Source organism: Pithys albifrons, chromosome 7 (genome assembly GCF_047495875.1).
Source record: "Pithys albifrons albifrons isolate INPA30051 chromosome 7, PitAlb_v1, whole genome shotgun sequence".
NCBI classification, from domain to species: Eukaryota; Metazoa; Chordata; class Aves; order Passeriformes; family Thamnophilidae; genus Pithys; species Pithys albifrons.
Window position 1 is genome coordinate 17432604 of NC_092464.1, and position 13865 is coordinate 17446468.

At 40.0% G+C, this 13865-nt stretch overlaps 1 protein-coding gene across 12 annotated transcripts in view; it reads left to right on the plus strand.

Moving 5' to 3' along the window:
* The window catches only part of ABI1 (abl interactor 1), a 79095-nt gene extending 66007 nt beyond the window's left edge, over nt 1-13088 (plus strand). For 2 of the 12 annotated variants that reach the window (XM_071560079.1, XM_071560069.1), the window contains 6 exons: nt 358-458; nt 1413-1487; nt 3112-3288; nt 6076-6162; nt 10241-10426; nt 12041-13088. In XM_071560079.1, the coding sequence (XP_071416180.1) occupies nt 358-458; nt 1413-1487; nt 3112-3288; nt 6076-6162; nt 10241-10426; nt 12041-12216 (802 nt within the window). In that variant the 3' untranslated portion in view covers nt 12217-13088. The remainder of the gene's footprint in view (nt 1-357; nt 459-1412; nt 1488-3111; nt 3289-6075; nt 6163-10240; nt 10427-12040) is intronic. The other 10 variants (XM_071560080.1, XM_071560070.1, XM_071560081.1 and 7 more) reach the window with 7 other exon arrangements.
* The last annotated feature ends 777 nt before the right edge of the window (nt 13089-13865 follow it).

Here is a 13865-nt window from a genome sequence, read left to right on the forward strand (position 1 = left end):
ATGAACTCTTCCAGCCCCAGCTTACTGTCAATTATTACAGGGCCCTGAACTGCTCATGCAGTTGTTATTCTATTGCCTAGAACTTCTATGGCTGATTACCTCTTTATTTTTGAAGCATTTAATTATACATTTTATTCAGAGTGATGTTTATCAGCTTAGGTAATTCCATTTATTAGTAGTGTAATGCACCCAGACTTGATTAGCTGTATGGAATTGTAGGTAAAGACAGAGGCATTTTATAGGGGATTTTTTAACAGTCTGTAATTGAGTTAGGCTAGCAGAGCTCACACAAGAAGTGTGACTGTTGATAAGCTTTGTAGGAAATGCTGTGGTAATACTTGTGCTTTTCTTTTGTAGTGGTAGCAGTGGTGGAAGTGGCAGTCGAGAGAACAGTGGAAGCAGCAGTATTGGCATTCCCATTGCCGTGCCTACACCTTCTCCGCCAACCGTTGGGCCAGGTATGTGGGACTCTTCCTGTGTTAAGGCTGCTTGTTACTTGCTTATGTGTGATGTAGTAGAATCTGTCCTGAAGCACAGTGTGCTCAGGAGATTTCTTAGGAGTGCTGAGGGACATCTAAAGTTTTAATTCTTTTCTTAAAGTACTTGCAGGACGATCACTTAGGGAATAGCAGATAGCTAAAACATCCTTGTTACAGGTCTGTGTTTTTGTAAGACAGTCAAAGGGTGCGACAGGAGTAGAGGACAAGTGTATCCTTCTAAAACTTAAAAGTATTTTTAAATGCTTGTCTACAATTTGGCATTTTTGGATGCCCTGATAAGCAGCAGCAGCAGCAGCTGTGTCCATGTTTAATGGGAAATGCTGTCTTCCTAAATACCCTTCTAACTTTGCCATCTGCAATGAAAGCCAGCCGTGCAGGATTTCTGTGTTGAAAGTGCACTCCTTTGCCATTAGGAATGGTGAATGCTGAGAATGGGTAGGATCCTTCTTTATTATAAGCTGGCAGGATTATTATCTTGGTAATAAACCAACTCAATCAGTTGTTTGCTGCATATTTTGCCAGCCCATAAAGTTAATATGCACAAGGGAAGAGTGGAGTTTCGGTGTAACGTAACTTTGTTATTGCAGAGATTTCTCTGTTCCTCAGATGACAAGTCTTCACTTCCTTGTATGTGTATGTGGGCTTTCCTTTCTCAGGTGTTTCTGATCCTGCAGTGATACAAATAGGCATGAAATTTTACTATCATCTGGCATTCCATAAAAATGAATGGGAATAAAGATTGGCAGGTACAGAACCCTGGGTAGGATCAGGGCCTGAGTTTGTATCACTTAACTGAAGTTGAATTTTCCTATTTGGGAATAGTTTATTTGGGAAGCCTATCAAGTGCCCATGCTTTCTTGCCTTTTTTTTTTAATAATATGCCCTAATTGGGAATATAAACTATTTTATTAGCACATATTTCTGTTCCACCTGGAGCCCCGCCAGCACCACCACTGCCACCACCTCTCCCGATGGGCAGTCTGATAGGTGAGACTCGTATCAATGCTGAAGTGATTGCAGTCATGCTGCATAATCAATAATCATCTCTTCCTAATGGACTTAGTGAGGGTGTTTTTTCTTCTGTAGTGGGACCTATGTGATTTGAATATAAAAATCAGTTCTAAGATTTTTTTTTTATTTGTTTTTAAACAAATCTAATCTCCACTAATTTCCTGTGGTTAAAGCCTCTAAAGCTAAATGCACAACCTGTGGGGAGAAAACTGCTAGTTGCTTGAAATCTGTTCCCAATAAAGTGAAGATCCAGTTAATCTGATCTATAAGATCTCAGAATCAGCTTGAATATTGCTGTTCAGCTGTGTCATTCCTGCTGCTGGAACACTCCAGCACTTAGCTGGAACTAAGCCACAACAGTTGCACTCTGGCTTAAAAATGGTAACTTATGAGTGGGGCAATGTGTGTATCCTATTCTGTGGGCGTGAGGTGACTGGAAAGCACAAGTGTCTGTCAGTGGCTGGGTTTGAATCTGTAATGCTGCAGGCAGGCGTCAAACTGGAAGAGTTGAAGATATGAACTAACAGTTCTTGAAAAATTGCTTCAGGCATTCCATGTAGCAGTTAGGGTGGGATCTAAAAGTAGTACTTTTTAACAGACAGGAAAAAATACCACACCTTTTCCTGTCACAGGCTGATGACAAAATTAATTGATCGAGTTATGAAATTACCTTTGGAGGCTTTGACCCACATAACTTTTTGCACTTTCTCTTACTGAAATGTTAAGCGAAAGTTACTTTGGGTAGCATTACAGGACTGCAAATTTTTGATCATTTGCTGTTTGTGTGTGTGTGCGGTTTTTATATATTTATATCATACATGTATATAAAAGCACATAATATTTTATTACGAAACAGTTTTTGCATTTAAAAATTGCATTGACTCATGTGACCACAATGTGTGAGCTATTAGTTTGCAAGTTGTGATTCTTCCGTCTGTCAGAGGTTAATCCAAAAGAGAACTTAGATTGTTTTATTAACCTTGCAGTTTGTGCATCAAGCAGGTAGAAGGTAAATACGAGTGTTTATCCTGAAGAATGAGTGACATATCTTTCTGTCAGCTGGCATTGCTGATTCTGATTTGTTAGTGCAAATTCCATCAATATAAAAGCAAAACTAGCAAATATGATTGATAAATGTGCCAAGTGTCTGAAGCTCATGACATTTATTTTACTGTTTTGTTAGAGTGCTGTATATTAGATTGGAGAGCAGTTTGGGTTCACGATAGAAAACATTTGTTTTGAGCAGAATGTGGATTTTTTTCAGTGTGCTTTTCAGTAAAGGGTATTGTGTAATTGAGATACACTTCAGAGATGAAAGCTGATTCAATTTTCTAGTCCAATCCAGTCTCTCAAAGTAGTTCTTAGCATTTCTCAATGCCCTTTATATGAGTGTTGGTTTATGTCCTGTGTGTTTTTTCTTATTATTGATTGTAACAGGGGTGTTTGTTTTTCTGTTAATCTCCTGTTACTGACCTTAAATTATTGGAGAACTGTAATCAAATATTTCCCATGTTCTGGACTTTTTCTGTTTTCTGCATTCTGTCACAAGTGATGTTCTGCTTAAGTCTTTTCCTTGGTTCCTCTGGCTAATGCTTTTCAGCTGCTCCTGGTTCAGCTCCTGGTTCCCAGTATGGCACAATGACCAGGCAAATCTCGCGACACAACTCTACCACTTCTTCAGCATCTTCTGGTGGATACAGACGGAATCCTTCTGTGACTGCCCCATTTTCTGCTCAACCTCATGTTAATGGCGGGCCTCTTTATTCTCAAAATTCAAGTAAGCTGCTGAGCTCTAAAATCACAAACTGTTTTGAGCAAAATTATTGTAAAAGCATGCATGGCATTTTAATTAATTTATGAAGAGCATCAATGAGATGACTGCTTTCTTTCCTAAACCAGAAGGAAAAACAAACAAGAAAAACCATATTGAAGTTGTACAGTGATTGCAGTATATGCAATTATACTGTTTTCCCCTCTGACTTGTTTGCTGTTACTCATGACAAGAAATTTTTATGATTGCCTTTCTAATTATAGGCACATTATACGTGGCATTTCAGGTGTGCTTGGAGAACACAAACTAAACCCAGATTTTTTTGCAGGAGACCTAGTATGGTTGTAGTAGGACAGTCCCCACACTGCTGGGCGAGTGGCAGGAGGGAACTGTCAGAGCACAGTGCTCATGTTTCCATTACACAGTTCCTCCCTGTCTCTGTCTCTTTCCTAAATCCTTTCCTGATTCCAAGTTTCTCCTTTGTTTTTAGTTTTAAGCTTGACTGTTAGAGGTCGGTCTTTCTCTCTTTTAGCTGATGATTCCTCTGTGCTTTCACGCTAGGAGTATAGGAGGAAATGAATGAGGGAAGGGATGGGTGGGTGCCATGGGCAAGTGAGCAGATTTTAATCAGCAGCCTCCTGCCTACCCACCCAACAGGGCAAACAAGGTTTGTTGCAGAAAGGTGTGCAAAATAAGGATCTACTTGAGTATTGGTGGAAAGCTTTTTCAAGAAACGTCTTCCTTGTTGTTTCTATAAATTTTGACTAAATACATGTAGAGGAGTGGTAGTCCTGTAATGGGTTTCTGCTGGTGGTGTTTAGCATGCCAACTCTTTAAACTTCAGAGAGGTTTTTCTTTTAAAAAGAAATGTTGATGTTTAGGTTGAAGATATCTTTGGACCAGTGTTTGCTGTTGTGTACTTAAGAAAAGAATGCATATAAAGTATTTGAGACACTGAGATGAAGAGCTTTACGAATGATGTAGAAGTACTGAAGTTATCAGAAAGCATTTTTATAAGCAGATATAGTACCTATCTTTTTTTCTAGTCCTGATTTTCCTCCTGCTCACTCTCACCTATACTAGCCCTTCCTTTTCCTCCACACTCTTGTTCCTCCAAATTAATTCACCATAATAACAGAAACTCCCTCCTGCTTGAACAGTTGTGTTCTATTGAATGAAGAGGAGTTTACTTCTGGGAATAGTTCAGTTGTCTTAAATGCTGTGCACACCACTGCTTCTGAATGTTTACATTTGTCCAAAGCAATTTTTTGCTCAAATGCAGGTGGTGTTTCTTAATCTGACCTCTCTAGTGTTTTCAAAATACTGATTGTTAACGTTTTTTCAACAGTATTTTGATGGGTGTGTTTTTCTACTTGAAATTGTTTTCCTCTGTTTCTGTAACTGGTGGTTATTTTTTTTAATGCTACTGTCTTGACATAAATCCAGGTCCTGTTTCCTTAAGGTTTTACTTTTCATGCTAACAAATATTCTGGTTTTTCTTAGATGTTTACTTCAATTTTGTGAGACACTGTTTGTTCTCCCTCTTTTATTGATCATTTATGCCATACAGTTTATTTGATTATTGGTTTTGTAATGAACTTAATGCTTCATTTTAATTCATCAAACATTAATCTTAGTTACAGCTTTATTTAAAACTGTTGCTCACTTGGAAGTACAGAACCTCTTTCAAATTTGGTTCCAACTGGATTACCCTGCTGAATTCCCACCTTCACAGGAATTTCTCTGCTTCAGTGCAAGAGAAATCCCCGTAAGAAGGGACACAGTACAAACAAATTAGTTGAAGTGTTGCTGGTTTCTGGGTGGAGTTTTGTTTTGTGTTTTTCGTTCCCTGCACTTCAAGGGGAGGTGTCCTGCCAGAGGGTGAGTGGCTTCTCCATTGCTCCCGTTCCTCTTTCCTACCTAGACGGGGAAGAGTTGAATGTCTGGGCTGTCAGCACAGTCTCAGAGCACTGATGCTGTGTGTCACACGTCTTGCTGCTCACCAGATAGGTACATTTTTAAGTGCTTCCTGGAGAGCTCTGTGCACTGGTGTAGCCACCTATAGCTGTCAAAGACTTTGCCAGCCTTTTAGGTTGCCAAGTGCCCACTAACACAGAAGAAGTAGTAAAGCTCTGTTCTGCTCTAAGCCCGCCTGTTTCTTCTACTAGCAAGTAACAAGGTCCCTTTTTCCTATGAAAAACAAAAGTATAATAAGCTGGCCCATTGCCCCCATCCCACCCAAACAGAACGATGGGATATGCTCTCTGTGTGAATGTGAAGTACTGATGTTGGAACACTGTTCTCCTTGCAGAGTCGTTGCCTTTGCTCTGTGTTGGTGCTGCTATTCTGTACTTGATGCAGCACGCTACTTTTATATGAGAGGAGTCCAGAATCATGCAAAATTCACCCCTACTTCTAGTAATGCACTTTGTAAAGTAATCCTTATTCAGCAGCAAAACAAAATCTTAGTTCCGTGTGCTTCCTAGGTGAGGCACACAAAACATATGAAAGAGCAAGAACCTTCACACACGCACCCTGTGAGCCACTCAGCCTGCACTTGTCTGTCACCCAGCTAAACACGGGCTTGCTTTTCTTTTTGATCATTGATTGGCTAACCACAAATTCAGCCTTGTTGGAAACACAAGCTTGAAGAAGGTTCTTGTGTGTGTTCTTGTTGTTCTTCACATACTTTGTTTTGTGGTCCTGGTTACTGACAGCTGCTTTTGTTTGTTTCCTTTTTTTTTTCCTTTGTCCGTTTGACTTTCCCCAATATGGTGTGTGTGTTGCTACCAGTTTCTATTGCTCCACCCCCTCCCCCTATGCCTCAGTTGACTCCACAGATACCTCTCACAGGCTTCGTGGCCAGGGTGCAGGAAAACAGTAAGTTTGGACAAGCTGAGCTGTTAAAGGGTAGAGCCTACTCTCTTCTAGCATGCATGGCTGGCAAGTCAGACTCTATTTTGTTTCCTTTTCCAGAAGCTAATACCATCTTGCATTCTAGTGACAATATGCTATTGGAGCTGAAGGGCACACTCTTCAATATTTTATAACGTGCATGATTATTACTGACCCATCTAAGTTCTGAACTGCAAAATTATTATAGAAATACAGTGTGAAATGTGGCATATGTTTGGTCTGAGTATAAAAATGTATCTTAATTGAAAATATTAATTTCTTGTTGAATCATCCTGCCTTTTTCACTAGGGATAATTGATTCATTTTTATTAGAAAGGCTTATGTAGAATGTCAAAATATGTACTGTGTAGCCATTGATTCCAATACTGTAGTACACTCAATTGAAATTGGGCAGTCTTAAGATCTAATGCCATTACAAAGGAGCTTGTAAGGCATCTCTCCTCTCAGCAGCCTTTCATTCTCCATTTCTTTGTGTTGTCTAGTCCAATTTCCTCGCTGAGCTTCTTGGAGCATAGCCCTGCTTATTAGGTTTGTGAGAGAGATGCTCCCTAGCTATACCTGTGCTGCAAGGTGTTTTATACTGGTGTAACCCTGCTTTTACCATTACTGCCTGATTCCTTTAGGTGAGTGTCACTGTCTCAAGTGCTAGTGCTAGACTGTGTTGCAGTTCCGGAAACAACAGACTGAATGAGATATAGATAGGGCATGAAGTAAATAAAAAATGTTGATAAAGTGTTTGGGAACCATTGTGAGGTTTGCTGGGATCTCAGGGGCTAACTACTGCGCAGTTAGGTTTACAGCTCCAGCATCCATTTAGGGTCCCCCAGGTCTAAACTCCCATGAGAGCTTTTAAGTGGTCATGTTCTGAGCACTCTCCTAGAGACAGGAAGCATCTCTCTGGTTCTCATATGAAAATAAGGCATTTTCATGTAGTGCTCGGTATAATAGTAGGAATCATGTTGATGTAGAACAATATGCCACAGAATTGTGTTGACAAACCTTTCCAAAATTCAGTGGAGAGAGAAACCTGCTGAAGGTGAAGGTTACAGAATGTCTTCACTTGGAGATAAACTTGAGAAAATTGACATGTGCTTCTGAATTGTTCCAACTATTGTCCTCCTGGAGATAACACAGCCCTTGGGAGAGCCAAGGTGAAAGGGACAGACTTATTTGTGTGTGCAACAACAAAATGCAAGCTGACTTGTGAATGAGATTGCAGCAAAATAGCTGAAGTTTGAAATCTGGTCTTAAAAATTGTTTTATTTTTTCCTTTTAATAGTCCCTCCAGTTTGAAAGTTACGTAATGAGTATGGCTTTGAGCTGCCACTGCCTCATTTCGGAGGCAGGGTGCGTGTGGCAGTGCATACGCTCAGCAAAACTGGCTGTGGAGGCTGTTGTCGAGTTTTGGCATTGTGTGCTAGACTTTCATCTGCCTCGTTCTCTGCAAAAAGTCTCTGGGGGAGTGGAATTAGGGAGACATGTGGTTAGACTTGTCTTTTCCTTACCACAGAAATCTGTGGGTTTGGAAAGGAACATCCTCTGCTCTGTAGACTTTCAGAAAACAAGGACAGAGGGCTCAGAAACAATGCAACACCTTTTCTTTTTCCTGCGCCCTTTGCCCAAACTGTGGGTGAGTATCTCCTTCAGAGAACTTTTTTAGTATGTCTGGTGCCAGGTGACAACTGATTGGATGTAAATTGCTGTACTGTCACATCCAGTCCTTTGAAAAGGAGTCTGCTGGTCCCCATTTAAAAAACAGGGATGAGAATATATATAAGAAAAGATATCTTGACTTGGAGCTGTATAAATACTTGTCCTTTTACCCTTTTTCATTTAGTCTGGCTTTTTGTATGCTTTTTTCCCCCCTCTGCTAGGAGAAGTGATGCTATCCCAGAGTCTGCCTAAGTTTAGAACCTGGAAAAGTCTAGGTTGAAGTCCAAGAGGCAAGGGGATACTTCAGTGGAGTGGCATTTGTCTAACTTTCTGTTTCATTCTCTACCCTTGTTTAAATGTGAAGTTGTTTTAAATGTTTCCCATAAAGATTGCAGTTTCTGCACTGCATCTCAGTTAGACTATGTGTTGGTGCTTTTACACTTGCATTTCCTGCCCTCTTCTTCTTTTCAAATATGCAACTTCATTGTTGAATTTTAAATTTTTGCATTTTAATTTTTTTTAATTTCTTACAGTAAGGATTTCTCAAGATCACAAAGAATTGTTGTTTCAATACTGTTTTTTTTTTCCTGGCTGCAGACAGAAATTAAGGGCAGAAATGTGTTCTGTGAAAAACGTGCTGAAACTACTGCACAAAATCAATCCATTCATAAACAGTGTTGTCATGTGCCTGTGGTGGATTAATGAATCCTGCCTGTGAGTGCTATTCAGTAACAGGGGCAAGATATAGTGCTCCCTCCTCCAAAGACTTTGTTAGTCTGTATCCAAGTGAAATAAATGGGTTTCTGTATGGGAGAGGAATCACTAACACAGTGGCAGCCAGTCTAAGTGATGGAGAGAGCTGTGGGATGGTGCAGCTCAGCGGATCAAGTTGAAGAGGAGCTGGGCTTGCAGGTGGAGAATAGCATTGGCTCTTCAAGGGTAGCAAGCGGGCTGGATGCCAGGGCTGAGGCAGCCTCTGCCCTCTGGCAGCAGATCTGGCTTCCCCTCTACCAGCACAGCCAGTCTGACCTGGCTCAGATGTGGGAGCTGTGCTCAAGCCCCTTGTCAGGGGCACGGGGATGAACAGCAAAGGTCTATCACCACTGGAGTAGTGAAAGTAAGGGGTGTTCAAGCAAAAAGAAAGCCTGTTTCTAATCTCCAGTGCCATTTTAAGTAGCAGTAGCTAAAGCTTCACTCAGTGCAATGTTCTTCCCTTGCTCTGTAGCTTGGCTTTATTCTCAAAATTGGTGTGCTGCAGCTGCACATTCTGGAGCCCCATGGTTCATTCTATCAAACCTTGCCTAGAGCAGTAGTTTTCATTAGGTTTTCAATGTTCAGAATCCCAAATCTCTTGAAAATGAACCTGTATTGCATTGCTATGTAACAAAATAAATTTTAGTTTTTTAGTTAATTTTAGTGACAGTAGCTTCTGGCTTCTCAGTGTTTCACCTAGGTCCATGTGTAGTGGCCAAGGACTAGGATAAGTGAATTGATGTCTTGCATCTGTGTGCCATCTCTTTCCTTTGCTGCCAGCTGCTGTGAACATTACTGGAAACTAATTTGATGAACTGATTTTAAGTGATTTGTACCATAATGCCTTTCTCCTTTTCCTTTTCCCAAAGCAACTTGTAATTGTGCTGATTGGAGAATCTCAGGGCAGGGATTTGACATTTTGGATTATACACTTAATTCTTTGAGCACTTTTTCCCTAAGAGCAGCAGCTGCATGTTGTAGTTTTCCATTTATTGACTGAATCCTGAATGTGTGCACACACACACAAGCTAGTCTGCAAGATAAGGATCTGTACAAAGCTTTTCTTCTGCAGAAGGACTACTTGGCTTTCTCTTACCTGTTTAAATCTTAAATACTAGTCTCTTCCCTTTTTTATGATCCACACCAGATCTTTTTGTCCTCTTAATGCTAGCTCTGAGAGAGAAGGAATCCAAGGAAGCAGTGTTCAGAAATAAATTAAAGTGATTGTTTCAGACAAAGGATTTGTTACAAACCAACCCAGCTGCTGGCCCAGTGCGAGGCCTGTTGCTGCCTGGCTCAGAGGGTGCCACTCGGAGTCCTCCCATAGCTAACGCTGCAGCGCATGGACGTCAGAGCAGGAAGCTTTCCTCTCCGCTGATGTTCAGCTTATGCCCCGCAGCATGTGCTTTAACTCTAGTAGCATTTATATGTAGATTTGACCACTAATAACAAATATAGTTGTGTGTTGTAGCTGTTTAATACAAAGCCTCTGTTTCTAATCAGTGCATGGAGTCACTATAGTGCATGCTCTCTATGTGTTGTCCCCCCACCCCTTTTATTTACAGTGTACAGCCTCAGGTTTGTTTGCATCTCTACACTGTTTTAAGAAAAAAAAATAATCTCCAAACATTTCTAGTTGCTGATAGCCCGACTCCTCCCCCTCCTCCGCCCCCCGATGAGATGCCGATGTTTGATGACTCTCCTCCTCCTCCACCCCCACCTCCTGTGGATTATGAGGATGAGGAGGCTGCCGTTGTGCAGTACAGCGATCCCTATGCAGATGGAGATCCTGCTTGGGCACCTAAAAACTATATAGAGAAAGGTAAGAGAAGCATTGCAACTTCATTAGTGCAGTATTGGAGGATTAATGGTACCTGAAGGGAACGAAGGATTTCATGTGGGCCTGATGGAAACAATCAGTGTCCCTCCTAAGTCAGAACTCAAACCATGCTTTCTTTAGTTTGTCTGTAGCTATACCTAATGTTCTAAGATATAATCCTTCTTTGGATAAATTATACAATACTTTCAAGCACTCTAGAACAGATGAAAAAGTAGCTTCTTTATGAGAGGCAGATGTAAATTGTATGGCTTTCATCTTTGCTGAGCTGGACTGTGTTTCAGCTACCTCAGGGCTGCTGGGCAGTCATCTAGAAAGTGTTGCAAAAAGGCCAGAAATTGCTAGCTGCATTCATCCCAGTAAACAGGTAACTAGAGTGAATCATTAGACTTTCAACTGTAAAATGTGTTGAGGCTTCCTTGGAAATTTATCAGTGACTCCAGATCAGCAGACTATGAACTCACGTAGTAAAGGTCTCTTCCCATGAATAATGAAGATGCTGATTTCCTGCCTGTGGAGTTAGTTTTCTGTGTTTTGGCACTGACCATTTCCTGAATAGTAGTGCTGCCAGTGTTCTCATGAGTTGGCTGGTACTGTAGTGGGTGTGAAATAGGGCTGGGTACCTGTGATATTTGTCCTGGTAGAGCTCCTCTGTTCTGTATCTTCACTCGGAGCTGGACTGTGCAGGATGTACCCATGGAATGAAAAATAATTGATGCAGCACATCATTATTTTCTAGGCATTAAGACATCAGATTTTTGAGAATACACATAGGTGTAAAATAGTAGATTCTTGGAATTGGTGAAGCTGATCAGTTGCATAAATCTGTATTAAATGTTTTAAATGGTAAGGCTGTGATGTCCAAAGTCATAGTGGTAGTTTTTAACTCCAGTATTGTTGGAGACTACATTTACTTTCCTTTGGGAGGGTTCTGCTTCTTTAGTGGCAGTTAGTGAGTTGGAGGTTGGTAACAGTGAAGTATTCACCAAGCACATACTGAAAAATAGTGAATGTTGTTGTAAATTCACTTCTACTTTATCCTACAGTAACTTTTCTACTTACACTCATTACAGCTCCTTGAAAAGTGATGCCAGAACTTTTTATGACATAGAAGCTCTGTAGGAAAGACCATCCATTTGTGTGCAGCAGCTTTACACACCAGTGTGTACAAGATCACACACTGAATACAGGCTGTATAGCTGCAAGGGCCCTAGTGGAAAGATTTCTTTAGTTAAAATTGTTTTTTTAGGTAATCTGACCAGAAAGGGCTGCCACACTCATGGAGTCAGTTATTTCATAGTTCAGCTTTTTAAGTGTCCATATGCTCTGCTTTATTGTGTCACAGTCAGATGTACCTCTCTGTCAGCAGCTTAACTGAGCATTCACTGTACTCACCACCCATTTTTTACTGGCAGCTAATGTTGCAAGGAAAGGGAAATTTCATTTTCTGGACCTAATGTTCAACAGGGAAAGCATTTGAATTTGTTATGGAAAATCCCAGGATAGCAAACTAGTCTTTAAACATTTTTTAAAGTACAATTGTTTTTTAATACCAGTGCTATTAATAAAATGCTAAACGTGTCCCTGTTCAATCCACAGTTGTTGCTATATATGACTATACAAAGGACAAAGATGATGAGCTGTCGTTTATGGAGGGTGCAATCATTTATGTGATAAAGAAGAACGATGATGGCTGGTATGAAGGAGTTTGCAATCGAGTAACTGGCTTGTTTCCTGGGAATTACGTTGAATCAATCATGCACTATGCCGATTAAAATCCTTTGCTTTTCCAAGTTTGGTCTTGTATTCAGTCATACCATGATTATTTACAAGGGGTAACTAAAAGCTAACAATTGTCTTAATATACTTTCAAAAAATTGTGCCCATTTCTTCAGGCTATACTGTTTTAATGGTATGATTGAATGTACATCTCTGAGTCTCTGGGGACAGTATGTCTTACCTGATGGCAATTTGTAAAACAAACAACTGTCTATAACTGGTTATACTTATTTACTTATGCATTGTTAATTTTATGACCAGCCTAAATATTATGGGGAAGTAGGGTATAATATTTAATGAACCATGATCAGATTGTGCCATTACATTTTTCAGTACAGCATGGTAACTAACACTACGTTAGACTAACATATTAAATCTGGATGAGAAGTTTAATGTTAGTGCTGGTCATATTACTTTTTGTTTAGACTCTTTGCTCATTCTTGAACTATATTTGTTTAAAGCATGCATACAAACTTATGTATTGAAATATACTTTTTTAAAAATCCAAGATGCTTCCAATTGTTGTAATCTTTACCTGGAGTATTCTCACTAAAGTCTATTACAATGAGTTGTTCGGGTCTAAGGTGTCCATGTGAATCAAAAAATGGGTGGTCTTATGTATGTGTAATTTGTACCCAAGTTTTTTTAATGAGTAAATTTACATTATGACTTTTTCCATTCATAAATATATAAGTGAACCAAAGGTCTTGTCCATTACTTTGTTGGTTGGCTTGGCAAAGAAGTTTGGAATGACAAGGTAGCAAAATAATGGCTGTTATCCCAGGCAATGTACTAAAAAGCAAATGTTTGTAATGTGAATTTATCACTGATAGAGGGAAAATAAATTAGATCTGAAACCTGAACGACACACTTATATATACTCTTAAAAGTTCTTTTCTTCCAACATTTAGTTACAGCAAGGATTCTTGACAGAATCTAGTTATGCAGATGCAGTAAAAGCTGGACACCATCTGTAAGCTTACAGTTCTGAGGAAACTGTGGCTTGGTGACGTGCCCCACCAAGCACAGACAGCAGGGCGTCCTCCAGAGCACCCAGGGGGAACACACAGGGCAGAAACTTGGCCATTGTGTTAAGGGATCACAGGCAGAGATAGAGATTGTGTACTTCCCTGTTCTACACATTCTGTGGCTGAAATAACCTGAAAAGGAATGTGGTAGTACTGGATAATTACTATGAGAGGAAAGTGCTTGCAACTTCAAAGCAGGCTTCAGGAAGGGTACTAAATATAATATACTCTATAAATAAGTGATGGAAGGTGGTGAAGTTGCAGGTTTGACTGGCTGGTGAATCACTCAGTTTTAATCTGAGTAAGAAATACTGAGCCTTTCATTATCTGAAATGTAGCAGTCTCAAATTCTGCATCTTGTTAACTGCTAGCAAGTAGCCACCAATAACATACCTGTATTTCATTAGGAATTGGAACTCATTGATGTATAACACCAATTAAAACCCATATATAGTCTTTTATAGTAAACTACTATCCATATGTACAATTCCAGGTGCTTCTATTGTTAAACAGCCAGGGAAGCATTAAAACCATCTTTCTTCATAGGAGTTTACCAGCTCCTGTGCATGCATGCTCTGTTATAAGCGTAAAGAAGTGAAATTTGGAACAACTTCAGT